Source organism: Lynx rufus, unplaced genomic scaffold (assembly GCF_022079265.1).
Source record: "Lynx rufus isolate CCGP_SWC_20201006 ecotype Redwood Valley unplaced genomic scaffold, mLynRuf1.p SCAF_16, whole genome shotgun sequence".
Classification (NCBI taxonomy): domain Eukaryota; kingdom Metazoa; phylum Chordata; class Mammalia; order Carnivora; family Felidae; genus Lynx; species Lynx rufus.
The window spans coordinates 30,049,596-30,063,267 of record NW_025814830.1 but is presented as its reverse complement, the minus strand read 5'-3'; the positions used below and the strand labels follow the sequence as shown (position 1 = coordinate 30,063,267).

Here is a 13,672-nt window from a genome sequence, read left to right as displayed (position 1 = left end):
ATAACTTGTCCATAATGGCTGCCTTCTCGTCGCTCCTCTGCTCTGGAGGCCAGCGTTCTTTGAAACTCCAGGCCATTTAACTCCTGGCACAATTATATTTACTGGCTTTTTAAGGCACAACCGTATACAAAATACCTTTGTGTCTACCCAGCATCTTGCTTTGAATTGTTCAATGAAGGTTTATTTGATGTAAATGTTTTCAGTAATGATTCATTTAAATGATCACAACACCATAGCATAAGAAGTGATTTAGTGTGCCAAAAACACACTGCCCAGGCCTTTAGCGTTCTGCCTGTAACATTATTTGTGTGAAAAATACACAGGACTGTGCTTTTAAGATTAGTCTTAAATAGTTAAAAGATTAAAATCACAAAAGCAAGCTCAGCTTACAAAAACCTGATATATGAGCAGGTGTAACTACCGCAGAATTGTCAAGGTGGAAGGTACTTAATGCCTTTTTTAAGAAAATTTTTTAAAGGAGGCTCCATGTCCAACATGGGGCTTGAATTCACGACCCTGAGATCAAGTCACACGCTCTACCGACTGAGCCAGCCAGGTGCCCCAATGTTACTAACTTTAAATCTGGAGAATTCAAGTTTGATGGGTTAGTATATAAGCCAGTACTGCTGGAAACAGGGAATGGGGACAAACACAGTATATTCTTAGTAAATTAAAACTTTCATGGCCTTATCATTCTTTATTGGTACAAATAGTCCTTTTATAAAAAGAAGCAAAACATTCAGATTACTTGCAAGTCAGCAACTCAACTATTGACCCTCCAGTGACAAGGGACATGGAGCAAAATGCTAAGATGACAGGAGTCTCTTCCACGGTCATTCATAGTAAAACTTTATTGAACAGAAAACCCAGCAAAGGTTTTCACCTCTGCGAAGTTCCCTTGGTTTAAAGTAAAGCACTGCATTTTAAAAAGCAATTATACATAAGTCTTCCCTAGAAAAGTCCTGCTAAAACATGTCTAGCAATTTCATTGATTATATAAAGTAGTACACTTAGTGTAATTTAAACATTCCAACAGGAATCAAATCGTACCAGCAGAACCATTTCTGCATCTATGAGATCTATGTACAAACACACATGCAGACACACACATCTGAAAAGTTCCTCAGGCATAAGCATGCGACACTAATGCCTTCTACTTACAATGCCTATTAAACTACATACAGTATATATTAAAGCTCTTCAGAATAAAGACAGGAGAAGCCTTGGGCAAAATTTTTGTTCATCAATTTGAATCATGGCTTCACGTCTTAGTTTCTGCTTTTGCTTGACCACAAAAGCATGTCCTTCTCCTTGTTGGTTCTTTACTAATTCTGTGCCACTGCCATGGCTGGGTGAGGAAATCTAGCTGGAGCTAGATGATCCGGTCCACGCCTGTCGAGGCCTCCAGCAGCCAGAAAGCAAGCACCATCAGTTTGCTATGGCTGGGGGACCTTCCGGAAGAAGAGAGGCAAAGAAAGTCTTGAAGACAAGCCAGGCTGTGCTCATAAATGAAGGGCTGGTCTGCTCGTCATCCAGTACGTCCCTGTCCGGAGGGAGGTGGTTGGGGTCTTCGATTTCAGGATCGGGACCTTCCTGCAGTTATGAAATACAACGAGAACACAATCAGGACCGTGATAAATACCAAATAATGTAATAATGTTAGGAGAGGGCAGACTAAATCCCTGGCCCCATATTCAAAGCAGCCAGGCAGACAGGACCCCAGGGAATGGTGTCCTAGGCTGCATGGAGTTCTCAGGCCTCACAGCACAACTGTGCTAGTGACATTCTCACAGTCCTGAAAGTTCCTGGCAGTAACATTAAAAGAAATGAGGTAACTACATCTTTATTATTAAACTCATGAATTAAGGTAACCACTTCATTAACTATGAATATTCTAATTTTGGCAGTATTCTGAGTTAAGAAACAAAAATAGAAACCCAAAGTGATAATTTATATTATAAAAATGGTAATAGAAGGGTGATAATTAATAATATAAAAGAATTCCTTTAGGATTATGCATTAAACTGTTTTATAAATCTAGGGAAGTTCTCCAGGACATCTATTCTGTGAGACATGCTTATATTCTTAATCCTTAATTAGATTAACTATCCATTAGCTGGGGTGCCTGGGTGGCTTAGCCAGTTAAGCGTTCAACTTCAGCTCAGGTCATGATCTCATGGTTTGAGTCTGAGCCCCATGTTGGGTTGTGCTGACAGCTCAGAGCCTGGAGCCTGCTTTGGATTCTGTATCTCCCTCTCTCCCTGCCCCTCCCCCACCCATTCTCATTCTTATTCTCTCTCTCTCTCTCTCTCTCTCTCAGAAATAAACATCAAAACAAATTTTTTTTAATAAATTATCCAATAGCAGTTTCCATGATAGAACACATTGTTACAGACCACTGAACACTCAAAAACAGTGTGCTAAAAAAAACCATTATTTACATATGCCAAAATGCAAACTGCCAAATGCCAAAAAATACCTGATGGATTTTATGGCACATTCAATGTTTTTTAAAAATAGCTACTGCTCGGGGCGCCTGGGTGGCTCAGTCAGTTAAGCGTCCATCTTGGGCTCAGGTCATGATCTCACAGTCTGTGGGTTCGAGCCCCATGTCAGGCTCTGTGCTGACAGCTCAGGGCCTGGAGCCTGCTTCAGATTTTGTGTCTCCCCCTCTCTCTCTGCCCCTCCCCCACTCATGCTCAGTCTCTCTTTCCCTCCAAAATAAGCATTAAAAAAAACAATAGCTACTGCTCTAAGAATAAATTTGAAAAAATCTTGAAACTTCCGCCTAATGAAATGGTAAACCAGGAGGCTAAATATCTAAAGGTTAAGGATTTGAGAGCCCGGCACTTCACATCAAGCTTGCTGAACTCCAATGGGAGTTCCTTACCTGTAAGTTATTGTTGGGGTCCTGATTTACAGCTTCATGCGGAGGACCATCATTGGGGAAGTTCTGAACTGGCCTCTGTCTAAATGGAAACCATCCAACGTGATGCCTTCAAAGGAAGCACATAAAAGCTCATCTTAGCTAATCACAGTGAAATTTACTCAAGAATTTGAGTCTTCTTGATCAGATAATGTTCCCCTTGCTCCCCTCCTCCAATCAGAGCAGTGCTCTGACTATAAGCTCACAGCGGGCAGATAGATCTGCAGAGATGTTCTGTCACACCATCTCCTAGACTTCCTCACTTGCCCATTGGCTTCTTCAAGGTCACTATGGGGACTATGTTTTATTCACCACTGTATGCCCGGCAACATTAACAGCACACAGTATGTGCTCTATAAATGCTTGCTCATCCAAACTAAACTTTACACATGAAAACCTGAACCGGGGGATGGGGGGGGATAAATACACACACACACACACACACACACACACACACACACACACACAGAGGCAGGACTGGGATTATACGTAATAACCTAAGATAATAATACCTAAATTTGATCACTTAAATATATGATTCTAGAGACTATAAAACTTAAACTGACTAGAAGTTTTATTTGGAAAATCCAATTAAGTGCAAGTTTTGAAGCAAATATGACAAAATATTAGTAATGATTAATTCTGGATTTATGAGTATTTTTTATTTTATTCAGGTATTTCAAGATTTTTAAAACTAAAGTAAAAATTCTTTTTCACCACAGAGGAAATATTTGTCTATCTCGACCACAAAGGAGGACATGTCACTCGATGCCAGGGTTTCTTAACTTTGGCACTACTGACGCACTGGGCTAGGTATTTACTGGGGGGCTGTCCTATGCACCGTAGGATGATTAGCAGCATCCCTGGCCTCTACCCACTAGATAACAGCAGGACCACCCCCTGGTTGCCAATGAAAAACGTCACACTCTGGGGATGCAAAATCATCCTGGTTGAGAACCACTACCCTGAGCTAAGGACAAGCCAAATGTCAGGTCTGTACAGGTTCCTTGGCCCTTTAGAGCTATGCTGACAGTCAGTGCCTGACCTTTATCCTGGAAAGCAGCAGCTGCAGCTTGGTAAACATGTTTTTATTCAAAACAAATCAATTTTCCCTTCCATGCCTCAGAACGGCCGTTATTATTGTGGTTCATGAGCCTGGCAGGTACCTTATCTAGAAGAAAACAGAATGTTCTCCTTGCATTCACACACGATTGATGTGTTTTCAGCAGTGCCCAAACAAGCCATCAGTTCCTTGCATTGAAAGTGCCAGAATGATATGCTATTGAAATACACTTCCATTAACAATGACTGAGACTGCTCAAAAAGAGAAAAATCTGTACTTGGCTTGAGTCACCATGCAGTGTTAATTTGTATTAAGGGAAAAAAGGAAAGCAAAATCACGTGCTTACAGGTACATGACAACGGTGGCCCCCATGACCATGAGGAACCTGCTCAGGGAGGAGTAGAAGTAGAGGATACTGAGAAAAACGGAAAACGTGGCTGCTGAGTAGGTCCAATCCAACCAATCTCGATTTATCTCATCATCTTCTTCCACAATAGGGCCACCTTGTGCATTCATCCGCAAATTTTGATTCGCCCCAGGATTAACCACCACTGGAGGAGCAGCGTTCTGATTAGCTGGCTGGTTCTCGGCTGGAAACTGGTTGTGAATAGGGGCTGGAGCAGGTGCAGAAACCACAGGTATCTCTTGTGCACTTGGTGAGGGGACAAAAGCCCCTGAGGCAGCAGTGGCTGCTAAACTAAAATAAAAATGATAGAGGCAGATACTGTTGAAAGCAAATCACCGTGAAGACTGTGCTTCTCATAATCTTATTTACGCAGGGTCTTTTACTGTTAAGAATTGTCCGTAGGTACATGAAAAACCTGACTTTTAAGTTAGTGAAGAATTTCTTTACTAACAGTCATATCTATACATGCCTCTTCTGCTCCTAAGAGAGACTGGCCGTAAATTTCATCTGGAGTTAAACATTAAGGCCACGATAAAAGTACGGTATGTTAAAAAAACTAATTAAACCTTCCGCAAAACTTTAAAGCTACCACATACTGAAAAGGAAGTAAAGTAGGTACAGACACAAACACTCCTGAATTAACACACGATTTAGATAGCAGATATCATTTATACTCTCCTCCACCCACCGAACCAGACAGAACAGAGCTCTGCAGAAACTGATGAAAGTACACTCCTTCCTCCATTCCCAACCCCGGGCGTGCCTAGCATGACGGGAAAGGACTCACTATTGCATGTAGTACTGCCGTGCGTAGATCTGCTGGAACCAGGAGAGCTGCAGCCAACCGTAGGTAGTATAGCCCGAGAAACCAGGCCCCAAGCCTTGGAAGGCTGGCTGGGCAGCTTCAGGCCTACGAGACATTGTTAAAAAACACTCGTTTTGACTTGGTTTAGTATGAATAAATGGAGTTTAAATGACAATAAGGATTTCAAGTCAAAGAGACAAAAACTCCATGACAGCTACATGGTAGATTACTGTGTGATGCCCCCGTGTGACCCAAGCACGGAAAGTGCTGCCAAAGCCCTCCTACCATGGTCCAGACCCCACAGAGAAACGAGCGCCCATGGCCAGCACTGGGTTCTCATGCCATGTCGTTGCTATGGCGTATAAACAAGCTGGACCCTTTCAGACTAGATGGATACTCACTCCCATTTTTCATTTGCTGAGTCTCACTGCAGCTCCAAACCCACTGTTTATCCTTCAAAGGACAGCTCTAAAAAGCCACATCTCTCTCAAAGCCTTTCCTGAAGGAAACTCCCTCTTCCTTCTGACAGCCATTTCTCCCCACCCCTAAACCTGACTACATGGGGGGCAGAGTTCTGTGTATATGTGGCATCACTCATACATGCTTTCTGACCACTTGTGCCCTCTACAAGCTGCTGGGTTGTTGCCTCACTGGATTCCCGACAACCTTGTGGGGAGGGGGCTATCCCCTCCATTTCACAGAAGGGAGTCTGAATAGAGCTCAGGGAAGACAAGGGATTTGCACAAAGTCACTGAGCTGGTTAAATAGCAAGCTGGATTTGAGACCTGTTTGACACCAAACTCCTGTTTCTTAAACAGCCTAGGGCAGAGCATAGGAGTGTCATCTTTGGCCTTGTGTGCCTTAACAGAGTGAACTCCTTTGGCAGCAATTCGCAAAACTGAAACTATAAAAACTTATGGTAAGATCATGAATGGATTATGTCAACACCTCTGCTGGTTAACTCCCATCCTTAAACAAAGTTATATGTATTGACTGTTCAATAAATACGTGTTGGATAAAATCGGTAAGCTTTATCCAGGTGAAATTCACATAGATATGGGCCACAATTCTCAGGCTGTATAGCCAGAATAAGGGAGGCAATTTTAAGTGGTTCTATCCAATTATCCAATTTATAGGCTGACAGCCTTTTACCCAAATTCCCTACCCAGAGTGCTTCTAAAATGGTATTCCAGTTCAAGTAGGTCTTGGTAGAATACTGGTTTTGATCATTCAAAAAAGTTGCAGGGCAAGGAAATGAGACCATAACAAAGTGCTTTTGTAGCTCTGATGAGAACAGCATTGTAGATATACAAGATAACTCTATGGTTTTACTCAAGTATGTAGGGGTGAACTGACATGAAGTCTGGGAATTACGGCAAAAGGAAAAAGCAAAAGAAGAACAGATGAAACAAGCATGGCAAAACCTTCATCATTATTGGGCCTGGGGGATGGTTATGCAGAGATTCATTGCACACTTCCCTCTGCTTTTGCGTGTATTTGAAATTTCCATGAAGGAAAAAACAACTCCTCATTCCCTAAAGACCTGACTTGTCAAAATCAAATATTAAAAACTAGTAGGAAAAGGGAAGCAGGGGAATGGAGGGGTTATAGAATTTCAACTCATAGTTAATGATTTTTTCTCATAAGAACTTTCATAATAAGGTGTTCCAGGAGTTATGAAATCCAAACATCAGAGCATTTAGTCTAGAGCTCTAACTGCTCTAAAGAAACGATCTTTTTTCTAGCACCACCAACTCAGTCCTTGGCAGAGCATTTCTTAAACAATTTTTCACCTTTTGTCACCCATTGTTATGATAGACAAAGCACAAAGCCACTCAGCAAAGCAGCTGCGAGATGCTTACACCAGCTGTTTCCTCTGCAGCAGCACAAATTCCCTATCATGAGGTCAGCACAATGCAAAGCATCTCCATGTGGGAGGGGAGATGCCTATGTCGTCAACACACGCATCCCTATATTTATATGTACTTAAAAGGCTATGTATTAAGAAGAGTTAAATAAATAAAAAATCTTTAAAGTGAAACCCTTAAAGCAAAATTCTGTACATTAAGTTCTGCGACTATATACTATCAACACACTTAATTCTTAAAATTGACGCAAATGATACACATCCATGTTGTATAAACCTGGTTCTTTATTATGACACTCACCTTGAGATGTTCTCCCATCCAGAGGGAGAAAGGTTCCGAAGAATCTCCCTTTGCCTTAAGCTATCACCTGAGGAATCCCCAGGATACTGTCCCTGATGAAGACCAGCAGGCTGCTCTGTGGATTCGGCAACCTAAATAAGTGGAAGATGAACATTAAAACAAAGGATCTGATGCAACAGTCTGCAACCAAACTGAAAGGATTATTCTGCTGTGAATGGCTTATATCTCTCACCCCGACCTCTGAACTTCACAAAATTGAACAGATGCAGTGTTATGTAAAAAATATTCTGAAATTTGTTCAACCCAAATTCAATATACAGATATTCTTTAAATCCATATTTTTTCCTAGAATAACTATGCTGTGGTTTCATTAAAATCTTCCAATGAAGTTATCACTGGTGAGAAAGCATCCTGATAATGTTCTACAGATCCTACAGTGCTAAATTTACTAAATCAAGAAACCAAATCTGACCAACAAGATTTATAAATACAACCCAGCCAGCAACCTAAAGGAAAGAATGTTTTATGCTATGTTCAGATGTTTTAGGAAATAGAGCTGTAATGCTAATTTACAGTCCATCACTACACTAGAATATTATTACTATATATTCAAATCAACACCATGAAATGAAAAATAAACAATTTTGACTGTCAAATGTAAGTCTTTAGAGATCACTTGATAGAGATTGTGGTCTTTTCCTATCCAATTAAATAAATCATGATGAAAATTTCCAAAGAAGGGGTGCCTGGGTGGCTCAATTGGTTGAACTTCAACTTCAGCTCAGGTCATGATCTTGTGGTTCGTGAGTTTGAGCCCCATGTTGGGCTCTGTGCTGACAGCTCAAAGCCTGAAGCCTGCTTCAGATTCTGTGCCTCCCTCTCTCTCTCTCTCTCTGTCCCTCGCCTGCTCATGCTCTGTTACTCTCTCTCAGAAATAAACATTAAAAAAAAAAAAAAAAAAAAAAAAAGAAAAAGAAAATTTCCAAAGGAAATATATTCACTTTTGTACTGTTTATAAAAATTAGTGATTCCTTAGAAGAAATTTATTGTGTGCTAAATTTAATAAAAACCCATTTTGAGTGCCTTGCTAATTCAGAGATCTGGATACCAGCTATTGTAGGTCAAATCATGTCCCAAAAGATAGAGTAATGTAGAACTCTACTCTTCTACTACAACGCTAATGGCATACAGTCTACTACTGTAATAATAAACACACACTTGTACTGATAAGTTTCTCATTCTTTATTCTCACTGGGGAGAAACAAAATTTTACTTGATAAAAAGGTAATAAAATCTCTTCAGAGTTTTATCCAACTCCCTTTATTTTTACCATGTGGGTCTGAATGACACAGATGGTTATAATCTTGAAAAAGCAGACATACCTTTGTACTGGTCTCTGACACTTTTGAAGGACCCTTCACATTGCATACCAGATGCAAAACATGCCGTTTTTCCTGCTAAAAGTAATAAGGAGGTACTTTAGGACCTGAATTCAACCTTGTTTAAGTGCTTAAACATTCAAAAGTTAATGTGTAAATGATGTACCTTTGGAAGCAAGTCCTTGAGACACTGGTGATCCAACAAGAGCTTCCCAGAATAAATTAACCTCTGGTCCTCTGGACGCTTGTCATGGAAAGAAAGAGAAGCACAGGTCAGTACTTAGCTCACACAAGTTCCCAAATACAGAAGAAACTGTTTTATACAAACAACTTGAATATGTGTGTTTTTTTCCTAGAATCACAGGAAAACATTTTTTACAAAAGTCTCATATACAAACCTTTCCTTTAGAAAGTGCTGAACTTTGAATTTCTAACATGCAAATAAATTTAGGATGGCAAATTATCTCTAGTCCACAAAACCACGGCCAACTACTTGACTTTTAAAGTCCTAAGGAAATTCCTTTCTGCCACTAAAAACACAAATTTTATTTGGGGATCCTACAGCCTAACTTCAAAACCTGGTTTGGTCTCACACAATAGTCAAAGTACTCCCAACCAAGGTCAGCCTTCACCGAAACGACCTCGTACTGTCCTGAGATAACATAAGGCAATTCTAAACTAAGCTCTCAAAGAGACTTCCCAAAATACAAACGCAGTTATACAGAAGATGGTGTGTAGGTACCATTTCATATAACCCTGTGAGATTTAGTATCCCTATGTGAAGGGAGGAAAAGTCTGAAATTAACTTGTCCACAGTCAACCTGCTGTTGAAGAGTCAAGATTCCAAACCCGCTTCTCCATTCCAGTGATTTCAAAATCACAGGGACTCTGCACACTTTCATACAAATCTGATTTTTAAAAATCTAGTTTTAATTCCTTTAAAAACCATACTTAAAAATAATGGCATCAAATGACACATACCAAAGTAGGTAGTAATCACCAAACAATGCCAGAATAAACAATTTTGCAAAATTTGGAATAAAGCCGCTCCTGCCAAGTAGCTGGAGATTATAAAGCAAACTGTTTAAAACAATCAAAACAATAACCGCATCTATTTATCTGCAGAAATCAGGACTTTTTGACACTGTGCACCTAAAACAAACTACAGAACCGAAGTGGATACTGCGTTCACCACTGTTCTGATTGACTTTATAGGGAAATCCCATACACATAATTTTGTAAAATGCTACTGCAGAGGTGGGATCCTACATTAAAGAGTTCCACACTAGTAAAGGTTTTGAAATCAATAGGTGCCTGTAATTTAAATTGTTTTCCTTTTTAAAGGGCTGACTTGATATTCTGTGCCTTTACCTAGAAAGCTCATTTGAAAAAAAATAATAAATGTGGAACTATTATAAAAGTAAGACTTCTCAGGTTAGAAACCAAATGCTGAGTGCTCTCTAGCCATAATTTTTAAGCACCAATGTACACACCTGAGAGACCTTTTACAACTTTGGGTCTTCAGACTTAATAGGAGTCATGTTTGTCACCCAAGGAAGCCCTTAAGGGAAGCTCTTCTCCAAAACACTGCCTTTTACCAAGTGATGCAACTAGAGACTACGCCAATCTGTATCTAACAGCCATTCTCGCAGCAACACGGCCACCTAGTTTCTTGGAAGCAGGTGCAGTGAAACTACAAACAGTCCCAAGGTGAGTGCTAAGGAAATGCAAGCTTATTAGATAAATACACAAAATTCAAAAGAATAAGTCAGAAGGAAAACTCACTTCTACATTCCACCTTGAACAAATCAGGAACAAAAACCACCTGACCCGTGAGCTACCACACACTGCAACTCTTCAGATAATGAGGAACAATTTCACAGTGTTTTTGGTCCCCATGCTTTCTCTGGTCTGATGGGGATTTACACTTGTGGGCAGTAAGGCACACTGCTGACACTTACATAATATCAGACAGAATAGAAAGTAAATACAGGAAGGTCCAGCTCACAGCCTCCATCACGTGGTGGGGAGAGAGGGCGGTGCTAAGGGTGATGTTGACAGATGTGTCAACCAAAACAAAGCGAGGAAGTCTGTAATTGAGGGGCCAAAGTCTTAAAACGCAGACTCAGGAAGACTCTTGCCGCCTGCTTCCCTTCTAACTCACTCTACCCAGAAAGCGCCAGGGGCTCCTCCCTGGGACTAGGCAAAGGCTGCGGAGTCCGGCGCGGCAGGGAGGGGCCCCGGGCGGAAGGTGGACAGGGCGGGGAAAAGCCACGTCTCGCTCCTGGGCGTGGGACCTTAAGTACACACTCCCTGGGCGCTCACCATGGCTCCCTAGCACTGGCCCAGGGAGCCTCCTCCGCTCCGCACCGACACGCTGCATTCAGAAAATTCACTTCCAACCATTTCCGTGTCCTCGCTTCTATCCAGTGGATGCAATCCTAATGCGGAACACCTAGTCGCCCTGTCTTTTCGGGGAAACTGAGGCTGGGAGGGTGAAATAATTCACCCAAGGTCAAACTGCTGTCTCAGCGGCGTGGCTAAGGCCGGAAGCCAGACCTAGGGGACGGGGCAGTGGTCCGGGTTGGGGGGAGGGGGCGAGGAGAGGGGCTGGGGTACAGCGGGAGGCGAGGTGACAGGGGAAGGCGAGACGACGGTGGCCTAGGACGTGGAGCTGACGGCCACTGGGCAAGGCGAGGCGGCGCCTACAGCGGTAGGACAGGGAACGGGGAGACCCCAGCCAGGGGAGGTGAGCGGGTGAGGGCCAGCCGTCGGGGGAGAGATGGCGAAGGGAGAAGAGAAGCTGTAGGGGAAGGGGAGACGGACGCAAGGAGGGCCGAGGTGAGGACAGCGGGGCCGGGAGTGGGCGCTGGCAGCGGGAGTCGGGGGCCCCTCTCACCGGGCGCTCGGGATAGACGCGGCTCAGATGGGCCTTGAGGCGGCCCACGCTCCAGCTGCGGTCGCCGCTCAGCTCCAAGTCGCGGTGGCGCTGGTTGGGACTCTTCACCAGGAGCGTGACCGGCTCAGGTTCGGGCTCGGGCTCGACCTCCATGTCGGCGGCGCTTGGGGCTTCCGCGGCGCTCTTGAGATGCCAGGAAGGCGGCGTCGCAGCCGCCCCGCAACCTCCGCAACGACTGTACGCACCTCTGGGACGCGCGCCCCCGCCTCGGGCGCCTTTTATAGGCACCTCGCACTGGGGCTCTGCGGCGAGAACATTCTGTGGCTGCCTCCCATTGGCTGAGGCGGAGGTCACGGCCCTAACGTGGCCCAATCAGCGCCCGGATCCGTGGGCGGAGGGACGGGCCGAGCACGTGGGCGCGGGCTGATGCAACCCGCCGCCGTTGCGTCACCCGGAGTCGCGGCCGAGGCCCCGGAACTCCCGTTCGGCGGCCATGTTTGGGTGCGCTTCGGCCCTGACGGAACCGGAGTGCTACGTAGCTTGGGCTGCTCCCGATGCCTCGCGGAGGGTCCGGCCGGCGGGCCGCCGGTTTGGCGGCCTCTGCAAATTGTTTCCTCACAAAGCAGCAATCCCCGCCCCTTTTCACCCCCAGCCGCCGAGGCCCACTTCCCCTTTCCCTGCCCCGGCGCTCCAACCAGCCCTGCTAGGGAGGCCTCCCCACGCCTACCGCCGCCCCAGCCCAAAGAACGGCTGGGTCGACCCGTTTGCGAGCCCACCCGGAAGGGCAGCCCCACAGGCCTTCGCAGGGCGAGGAAGAAGCCTGGCGGATTCTTTCTGGGGCTACGGACAAAGGCTTCCGAGCCGCACTTGCCACTTACTTCATCTGTGGCCTCAGACGTGCACCTTACACCCTCAAGCGTGGGACATCACCTTTGTGCCTGGCAAACGGGCCACAGTCCAGCTTAGGCTAGGAGACCCTTGCAGAGGGCCTCGCCTCAAAGGATACTAACACATGCTTCCTTTAAATTGCAGTTGAGACAAGCCAGGGAGGGTTCTTAGTTAAGGCCCCTCTGACGTAGGCTCCCTCCCTCCCTCCCCTCTGTAGGAAAAAAAGATCTTGAAAAACAAAACTGACATTGCACGGGCCCCATCCTTATTCCAGTCCTGTTGGAACATCTGTTTGTGCAGGTGTCGGGAACTTGACAAGGGCAGGAGGCTAATGGGAGGAGCCTGGTCTGGTTGGTGCCTGTAGTACCACAAACCGGGCGCCCTGAAGGACAGAAATGTGTCGTCTCGCAGTTCTGGAGGCCAGAAGTGGGACATCAAGGTGTCGGGCAGGGTTTGTTCCTTCTGAAGGTTTTGAGAGAGAATCTGTTGAATGCCACTCTACTAGCTTCTGGTAGTTTGCAGGCAGTCTTTGGAGTTCTAGGGTGTGGGGCTGCATCATCCCATCTCTGACTTCGTGGTTACATGGTGTTCTCCCGGTCTGCATGCCTTCACATCATTTTCCCTGCATGCATGTCTGTCTCTGTCACAATCCCCCCTCCATCCACCCTTTTTATAAGGACACCAGTCGTAATGAATTAGGGTCCACTCTAATGACTTCACCTTAACTTGATCATGTGCAAAGACCATATTTCCAAATGCGGTCACATTCACAGGTACGGGAGTTAGGACTTCAGCATCCTTTTACACAATTCAATCCACAACAGTCGGCCTTACTCTAACACAAAACTAGGATAGCTTCTTCTTCTTTTTTTTAATATTTATTTTTGAGAGAGAGAGATACACACCGAGCACAAATGAGAGAGGGGCAGAGGGTGAGAGAGACACAGAATCCGAAGCAGGCTCCAGGCTCCGAGCTGTCAGCACAGAGCCCGACTTGGGGCTCAAACTCAAGAACAGTGAGATCATGACCTGAGCTGAAGTCAGACACTCAACCGACTGAACCACCCAGGTGCCCCTCGGGTGGCTTCTTTTTCAGCAGGCTGTATGTTAAGAAGGGAGGTGGAGGGCTTTAGAGAGA

The 13,672-nt window shown here is 44.6% G+C and overlaps 1 protein-coding gene across 2 annotated transcripts; it reads right to left on the bottom strand.

Annotated features, from left to right (window-relative positions):
• Nucleotides 1-828: 828 nt before the first annotated feature.
• On the bottom strand, nucleotides 829-11,892 carry HERPUD1 (homocysteine inducible ER protein with ubiquitin like domain 1). Of its 2 annotated transcripts, none has more exons than XM_047078437.1 (8): nucleotides 11,647-11,892; nucleotides 8,914-8,991; nucleotides 8,751-8,825; nucleotides 7,369-7,499; nucleotides 5,183-5,305; nucleotides 4,336-4,686; nucleotides 2,891-2,996; nucleotides 829-1,593 (listed from the first exon to the last, which is right to left on the bottom strand). In XM_047078437.1, the coding sequence occupies exons 1-8, from the start codon at nucleotides 11,797-11,799 to the stop codon at nucleotides 1,429-1,431; spliced, it is 1,182 nt and encodes a 393-aa protein (XP_046934393.1). In that variant the 5' UTR covers nucleotides 11,800-11,892; the 3' UTR covers nucleotides 829-1,428. The 2 variants fall into 2 exon arrangements, with proteins under 2 accessions (XP_046934393.1, XP_046934394.1); XM_047078438.1 differs by having other exon boundaries at nucleotides 8,751-8,822.
• Between the last annotated feature and the right edge of the window lie 1,780 nt (nucleotides 11,893-13,672).

Bases quoted from the DNA above. Each gene is read 5' to 3' on its own strand.
- HERPUD1 (XM_047078437.1), bottom strand. From the start codon at position 11,799: ATGGAGGTCGAGCCCGAGCCCGAACCTGAGCCGGTCACGCTCCTGGTG. The intron at 8,992-11,646 runs GTGAGAGGGGCC...TTCCATGACAAG, and splicing joins GCGTCTATCCCGAGCGCCCG to CGTCCAGAGGACCAGAGGTT. The intron at 8,826-8,913 runs GTACATCATTTA...TATTACTTTTAG, and splicing joins TCAAGGACTTGCTTCCAAAG to CAGGAAAAACGGCATGTTTT.